Below are 8,909 nucleotides of genomic sequence, written 5' to 3'. Positions count from 1 at the left end.
CTTCATACAATATGTTGTACCACAATTTCTCATACCAAATTAATCGAACCGGAATCGCATATTGTAGAACTGAGTTAAGTTATTGTTTTTGATATTGTGGGGTACACGAGTTTCTTCTGACTACTAAATTACTAGATTTGGATCTGTGCGGTAATACTTTTCATTATTTTTAAAATATTATATATGTAATTGTTTATAATATTAATTGGATATAATATATGCAAACAATTTTTATGGTAAATATTACTTATATAATGTAAATTTATTATGTAACTTTTATATTATTAATTTTAATGCATGCTAGAATATATAAAATTATTAATCCGTGATAAAGTGTCTCCAGCAGCTTACGTGTTAGAGTATATAAAAATTTAATATGTAAGTCTTAAAATTATAATATAAATAAAAAAAAATTCAATATGTGCTAGAGCACGGGTCCTAATCAGGAAAGTAAATTTATAATATTGTGTTTAAAGATCTTTGGAAACAACTTGATATAAGACTAAAACCTTCCAAAAATACAGTTTGGAATATCCATGAGTTTATTTGTTACCATTAATATATCAATTATCAATTTAGAATATCCCCAATTAAGGTTGCACCCAATATTTAGGTGTAACTGATTAATATATGAATTAATCTATAACCTATCTATAACCTATTTGTAACAATTTGTAACCATTTATTAAAAATATAAAGTCTACAAAAACTATGTTGTGTACTTCCATAATTTATAAAGTCTGTAAGAATCAATGTCTAGAAAGCCATAATTTATAAAAGAAAGAGCTAGAATGCCAGCGTTTTATTTTTAATTTATTTTATATCAAAAAGTACAGAAAAGACCAAAAACTCCTTACTTTATTCATTTAATCTAATGATTTTAAACACGTCTTTTTCACCCAACTGAAACAAAATCAGATCTAGAACAAAGAAGAAGATGACGAAATCGAGAGAGATGAACGTGAAATCAAACGAATGAGTGAAGAAAGGTGATGAGATCCTAGTCGCTGATGGATCTGTTTTGGCTTCAGATCCGGTGAAAGACGCCTTGTTGGATTTTGCGACGGATCTGTTAATAGAAAACGAGGAAGCGGTGAAGGTTGATGCCGGAGGAAGCGGTGTAGTGGAAGGTTGACAACGGAGGAGTAGTGGAAGGTTAACAGCGAGGAATCGGCGATAACAACAGTGAATGAATCAAGAAGAAACGAATTAGTGAGTCTGGCGGTGCTAGGGTTTAGAATTGCAAAAGTTACGTTTGCAACATTTGTACTATTTTGTACCAGTTGTCCTATTATATCTTGGTTGTACCCGTTGTCCTATTTATATCTTGGTTGTACCAGTTGTCCTATTATATCTTGGTTGTACCAGTTGTCCTATTTATCACTCGCTTGTACCCAGTTGTCCTATTATATCTCAGTTGTACCGTTGATCCAATTATATCGAAGTTGTACCATTTGTACTAATTGTCGTGTTATATATCATTTGTACCAGTTGTTCTATTACCATTTAGTTTTACTACTTGAACTATTCATTAAGGGTATTTCCAGGAAATCACATTTTCAATGGCATACAGACTAGAAAATGGCACGCCATATTAATTTCTTTCACTTTATGACATTCTAACCTCGCACTCAAACTGTAAACGGTACGTTTATGGCAAGCTTAGCTCTGCTTAAATGTCCACATCTTATTACTCTACCATGAAATAGACGACGAAAAATAAATAAATAAATGTTGTTGAGTAACTTGAAGTAGATTGGGGCTCAAGCAGAGTATATTTAGGAGCAATCTAAATATACACTAATAAGAAGAATAGGAAGTTACGAGTTATGTTAAATTTCCTTTTGTTAGAAGTCTTCTATTTTTGTGTCTTGAGCAAAGCATATATATTGAGTTGTGGTAATGCTTGAATGATGTAAGGGTTTGAGTTATTTTACCTAAAGAGAGTTTAATAAGAGAAGAGATATTCTTATTGAGTTTGTGTGTCAATAATTGGTATCAGAGCTTAGGAGAAACCTTAGAAGCTCACCATGGTTGACGTGAAGCCAACTGACGAAGGCGAGTTGAAGTCCAAGGAGATCTCACCTTCTTCCATCAAGTATCCGATGCTGAATGACACCAACTACACCACATGGGTGATGAAGATGAAGATTGCTCTAAAAGTCAACAAGGTATGGGAGACAATTGATCTAGGTTCGAAGGATGAGGAGAAGAATAACATGGCAATCTCCCTGTTGTTCCAATCTATAACAGAGGCGTTGACACTGCAAGTAGGAGACCACGATACATCTAAAGGAGTTTAGGAAGCAATCAAGTCAAGACATATGGGAGCTGACAGAGTAAAAGAGGCCAGGTTACAAACCTTGATGAACGAATTTGACAAACTCAAGATGAAAGAAACCGACACCATCGATGTATTCGTTGGAAAACTTTCATCAATTTCTTCCAAATATGCATCTCTTGGAGAAACTATCGAAGAACCGAAGCTCGTGAAGAAGTTTTTGAAGAGCTTGCCAAGGAAGAAATACATACACATTGTTGCCTCACTCGAACAAGTACTTGATATAAATCATACTACCTTTGAAGAGATTGTTGGGAGACTCAAAGTATATGAGGAAAGGATCTGTGAAGAAGATGAGGAACAAACCGAGAGTCAAGACAAATTAATGTATGCAAATTCTGAATCTCAAGGCTATTACCAAGAAAGAAACGGTGGTTTCAGAGGAAGAGGACGAGGAGGTCGCTCAGGTTGGAGAGGAAGAGGTCGAGGTCATTACGGGTATGGTAATGGATCTCAAGATAAGGAGAAAGATGCATCATCAATAACATGTTTTCGATGTGATAAATTGGGACATTATGCCTCTAACTGCCCTGATAGACTGCTAAAACTCCAAGAAACTCAAGAGAAGAGAACTGCTGATGAGACTCAGGATGCTGATGAATTAATGGTGCATGAGGTCGTTTATCTTAATGAGAAGAAGGTGAAACCAAGTGTGTTTGAGTCTGACCTGGACACAAAGAATGTGTGGTATCTCGACAATGGAGCTAGTAATCACATGAGTGGAAACCGAGACTTCGTTCTAAAACTAGATGAAGGAATTACGAGAATGGTGAGGTTTGGAGATGATTCACGAATCAATATACGAGGTAAAGGCTCAATTTGTTTTGTGTTCGAGAATGGAGTAAGGAAGGTGCTAAACAATGTATATTTCATTCCGGATCTAAAGAGTAATATCATAAGTCTCGGCAAGCTATATAAGTTGGGTGTGAGGTGCGAATGAAAGAAGATTTGTTGAGAATTTATGATCGGTTAGGAGGCTTGCTGATAGAGACTAGAAGGTCAAGGAATCGTTTATACAAAGTCTTTCTTGAAGTCAAAACCGTTAGGTGCCTGCAGTTAGCATCTTCCACAGAGTCCACCAAATGGCATGCAAGGTTGGGACATGTAAATGTTGAAACAATGAGGACAATGATCAATAAGCAGCTAGTATTTGGCATACCAAACATCGTAGTCGAGAGAGAGACTTGTGCATCGTGCTTGCTTGGAAAGCAAGCAAGACAATCTTTCCCACAATCTACTTCATATCGAGCCTCTGCAATTCTTGAACTGATTCATGGTGATCTCTGTGGTCCAATCACGTCGCCGACTCCTTCTCACAAAAGGTATATATTCGTGATTATTGATGATCGTTCTCGATATATGTGGACTGCTTTGTTGAAGGAGAAAAGCGAAGCACTAGAAAAACTCAAGGCGTTCAAGAAGCTCGTCGAACAATAAATTGGAGCTACGGTTAAGGTATTTCGAACTGATAGAGGTGGAGAATTTGTCTCTCATGAGTTTCAGAGTTTCTGTGATAAGTTTGGGATTCAAAGACATCTGACTGCACCATACTCTCCTCAACAAAATGGCGTAGTAGAAAGACGCAATAGAACACTTATGGAGATGACTCGAAGCATCTTGAAACACATGAACTTACCTAACTACCTCTGGGGAGAAGCTGTGAGACACGCTACTTACTTAATCAATAGGATTGGAACAAGATCAGTGATTGGGAAGAAACTATACGAAGCATCTGAAGGAAGGAAGCCGAATGTTGAACATCTCAGAACTTTTGGGTGTTTGAGTTGTGCAAGAACTGAAACAATTGGAAGAAAGAAACTCGATGATAGATCAAGAGTTCTGGTTCATCTAGGCACAGAACCCGGTTCGAAAGCATATCGTCTTCTAGATCCCACAACCAAGAAAATTTGTGTGTCTCGTGATGTGGTTTTTGATGAAAGCAAAAGTTGGTTCTGTAACGACAAGGAAGAAGGACTTGTTAAAGAATATAGCACATTCATTATCCTTGGAGTAACGAAACAGAGCATACTACTACCGAAACAGAGGAACTTGTTAGTGATGATGTGGAGAGCAGAAATGGTCCAGAAGAAGGAGATGATGCTAATTCAGAAAACGGTGGAGGAAATGAAGATAATAGTGATGTTATTTCACTAAGAAGATCAACAAGACCAAAAGTAAAACCAGCTTGGATGAATGATTACGTGTTGATGGCTGAAATAGAAGGCGAGAAGCTCCTAACCGTGATTAATGATGAATCATGGGATTTTACAGAAGCCAAAGATCACAGAGTTTGGATAGAGGCATGTGAAAACGAGCTTACTTCCATCGAGAACAACAAAACATGGAACCTAATTGATCCTCCTCAAGGAGTTAAACCCATTGGTTTAAAGTGGGTCTTTAAGGTAAAACACAATTCTGATGGAAGCATCAACAAACACAAGGCGCGGTTAGTAGCAAAAGGATATGTTCAAAAGCATGGAATTGACTATGATGAGGTATTTGCTCTGGTAGCAAGAATGGAAACTGTTCGTTTCATCATTACTCTAGCGGCTTCAAGAGGCTGGGAAATTCATCATCTGGATGTTAAGACCGCGTTATTACATGGAGAATTAATGGAGGGAGTCTATGTCAGTCAGCCCGAAGGTTTTACGATCTCAGGAAGCGAACATAAGATTTACAAGTTGGAGAAAGCTCTTTATGGCTTAAAACAAGCTCCCAGAGCTTGGAATGTAAAGCTCAATAAAGTACTTAAGGAACTGAGGTTTCATCGATGCTTAAAGGAACCTTCTTTGTATGAAAGGAGTGATGGGGAGAATCTCCTTATAATGGCGGTATATGTTGATGATCTGTTAGTAACAGGTTCCCTATTAAGCTCGATTAAGGAATTCAAGGAAGAAATGGCAACAAAATTTGAGATGAGTGATCTCGGAAGGCTTACTTATTATCTCGGGATTGAAGTGCAACAACAAGAAGGTGGGATTAGCTTGAAACAAGATGGATATGCACGCAAAATATTGTGTGAAACTGGAATGGCCGACTGTAGCTCAACACAAGTGCCAATGGATTTCAATTTGAAGCTGTCCAAGTCGCCAAAGGAGAAAGGAATCGATGTGACGGAATACAGGAAGACTATCGGTTGTCTTCGGTATATGTTGAATACATGACCTGACTTGTCTTATAGTGTTGGAGTGTTGAGCAGATATATGCAAGATCCTAAAGAATCTCACGGAGCTGCCTTGAAACAAGTTTTAAGGTACTTGCGTGGAACTACCTCTCTTGGAATCTTCTTCAAACGATCAGTAGCAAGCGGCTTAGTAGGCTATAGCCACAGTTCACATATTGTCGACGTAGATGATGGGAAGAGTACTACTGGGCACGTTTTTTATCTTGAAGGTTGTCCAATTACTTGGTGTTCGCAAAAACAAGAGACAGTTGCGCTATCTTCTTGTGAGGCTGAGTTCATGGCAGCTACAGAAGCTGCTAAACAAGCAATATGGCTCCAAGACCTTCATGGAGAAATTGTTGGAGAAACAGGAAGAAAGGCTACAATACGTGTTGACAACAAATGTGCGATTGCACTCACCAAGAATCCAGTGTTTCATGGACGAAGCAAACACATTCATACCAGATTCCATTTTATAAGGGAATGTGTTGAAAATGAGCAAGTGGAGGTTGAGTATGTTCCTGGTAATGAGCAAAAGGCAGACATTCTAACTAAGGCGCTTGGAAGAACTAAGTTTAAAGAGATGAGAGATCTGATTGGAGTTCAAGATGTGGAAGAAGTTAACTTCAAGCTTAAGGAGAAGAATGTTGAGTAATCTTGAAGTAGATTGGGGCTCAAGCAGAGTATATTTAGAAGAATAGGAAGTTACGAGTTATGTTAAATTTCCTTTTGTTAGAAGTCTTCTATTTTTGTGTCTTGAGCAAAACATATATATTTAGTTGTGGTAATGCTTGAATGATGTAAGGGTTTGAGTTATTTTACCTAAAGAGAGTTTAATAAGAAGAAGAGATATTCTTGTTGAGTTTGTGTGTCAATAAATGTCTACCATGAATGTTTTGAAATAGGGTTTTTACTTTCTAGGCACCAAAAGAAATGTTATTGAGTATTGAAATATGCTTTATGACTGTGTCTGTGGACTAAGACGTCTGAACCTCAAAACCCATTTCGAAGTATAAATATACGCACTTTTAGTTTCTCATTTCCTCACTCATCTTTTCATTTTTCATCATGTTCTTTTTGTTTCACGCTTTCTTGTGAGACATGGGAAAGCTTACAGTCTTGATGACTGATGTGATACTTCTTGGAGCAATTCAAGAGGGAAAGTCTCACGGAGACGAAGAAGCTTATATCAAAGCCTCTCCAACAGTTCTTGGAACTGATGTAAAGCTTTCGCTTTTTTTTTTTTTAATATCAGAAACATATGCAAACTCTTAATCACCACCGTTGATCTAACTTCAGTGCTTATTTTTAGGGTAACCATAGTGACTGCCTGACTGGTATACTAATTACCTTTTATCGGCTTTCCTTCTTCTTTAGTTCCAATGTTTAGTGGTTTTTTTTAGGTTCGAACTTCCATAAGTATCTATTAGTCAAATGAATCCCGTAGTAATTACTAATTACACTAATTCACTAACAAAATTTCCACGTGTACGTAAAGAAGAAAAAAAATCCAAATTTGTTTTGCTTATTTTTTGCTTTTTGTTTGCTAAAATTTTCATTAAAAAACACTTAAATTTAAGTTTCACCAAATCACAAACTATTTTTCATTTTTAAAAAAAATTAATAAATCTAATAAATTGGTCAAAAGATTTAATAATATATATACTGTAAATCATTATAGTATATATATATATATATATATACTGTAAATCATTATAATATCATCAGACCAGGATCAGTATTTATGTTTAATAAATTGTGTCAGTGTAAGGTTTACATAGTGCTAACAAAATTGTGGTGGTTTAGTGTAGTATTTAGAGAGTATCTATCTATCTATCTATACTATTTAGTTTGTGTTTAATACTTACAACATTTTTTATATGTTTTATAAATTGTTTGGTACATCACAAATCATTTGAACAGTTAGAGATTGGTTTTTTAAAATTAGTTAGTGGTGACTAAAGTTCAGGTTGTATAATTTTGATTAAAATATGTAATATTATAAAATTTGAATAATATTTGGTAATATAAATATAAAAAAACATTGTGCAACTTTTTTTTTGGGCCAGCTTTATGTTTGACCACAATTTGATGGGCCATGATTATATATATTTAGTGGCCCATAAATTTCAGCATAAATCTTTCAGTGATCATCGAATGAATCTCCGAAAAATTAGTAATTAATGTTTCTTTCTGAATTGAAAATCAAAATACAATGATCACACATAGAAGGAAATAAACCATATTTTAACTAGATTATAAAAAAATCAAATTCAATGCATAATATGTAATACAAATCTTTGATGTGATGGAAGAAAAAGTATAATAATTAAATCATATAGGTTTTAAGTTTTAGGGAATGTATTTGATCTAAATTTTAAGTGATTTGAATTTTCATGAGACTTTAAATGATTTTGATGATTTTTAGAGAATTTGATATGATTTATTGCAATAAAAATTCAAATCTCACTTAAAACCATGAGATTTGAATTTTTGTATTTTTAACTAAAAAAATCCTCTCAATTCCTTTAGAATCCCTAAAAATTATTAAAATCCACAATCCACAAACTGTTTGAATGAATTAGTAATTAATATATTTTTAAACCTTTAAGGAAAAGTATTCTAATTTTTTTTGACAAAGACTCCAAAAGTTGTTATAAGTAGATTTATAATCAGTTCTTTTGTCAAAGCCAGACCAACGTTTTTCTAAGAAAAGTTCGATCTCTTGGTCAAAGCAACAAACCATTAGATGGAAAACTAGACCATCAAACCATCACATAAACTAGACTAGCTTCAACTTAACTATCAAAAATATTTACCAAAGAAGACAAAAAAGAATTTAATCGGTGAAAGGGATTACAAGAATGAAGACCGTTTCCTTAAAGCTTTTGTTATTGGTTTCTTTACTTGTTGCTGTTGTCGGTAAGTAAAAATATTAAAAAATATTTCAGTGAAGAATTGTGCCTATAGGTAAAGGTTTTTTTTTTGTCTAATGTGTTTTAAGAATAAAATCTTGCTATTTAACATTTTTTCAACATTTTTTTTTTTGTTTCTTATCTTTTATTTATATGTGCAGAAAATGGAGTTAGCATTCAAAGTAATGGAAGTTCTCTTAACAAAAACTCTTGTATACCAACATGCAGCGGCTGCGAAGGTGCTCGTGGTGGTCGTGGTGATCCCGGTCCACCACCTACTTGTTGTAAGAAGGATAGTGACTGTGATAAGTATTGCCCAGAGGGAGGTTTTTGCAGATGCAATTGCGTTTGTAAAATGGTTAAAGTGATGAATTTTAATAATGTTCAATGCCAAACAGATAATGATTGCAACATGAAATGTTCAAAGCAAGGGTATTGCAAATTGGCATTTTAAAAGAACACTCCGGTTTGTACAATTGCATATGATGAA

The 8,909-nt window shown here is 34.9% G+C and overlaps 1 protein-coding gene across 1 annotated transcript; it reads left to right on the top strand.

The window, feature by feature from the left end:
- Positions 8,196 to 8,909, top strand: LOC104772682 (defensin-like protein 260). Its single transcript, XM_010497270.2, has 2 exons — positions 8,196 to 8,426; positions 8,581 to 8,909. Exons 1-2 carry the CDS (start codon positions 8,369 to 8,371, stop codon positions 8,871 to 8,873), a joined length of 351 nt encoding a protein of 116 aa, XP_010495572.1. The 5' UTR covers positions 8,196 to 8,368; the 3' UTR covers positions 8,874 to 8,909.

This window comes from Camelina sativa, chromosome 3 (assembly GCF_000633955.1).
Source record: "Camelina sativa cultivar DH55 chromosome 3, Cs, whole genome shotgun sequence".
NCBI lineage: Eukaryota > Viridiplantae > Streptophyta > Magnoliopsida > Brassicales > Brassicaceae > Camelina > Camelina sativa.
This window is presented reverse-complemented; position numbering and strand designations above follow the sequence as displayed.

Coding starts and splice junctions, on each gene's coding strand:
- LOC104772682 (XM_010497270.2), top strand. CDS start 8,369: ATGAAGACCGTTTCCTTAAAGCTTTTGTTATTGGTTTCTTTACTTGTT. Junction 8,427..8,580: donor TTTACTTGTTGCTGTTGTCG/GTAAGTAAAAAT, acceptor TTATATGTGCAG/AAAATGGAGTTAGCATTCAA.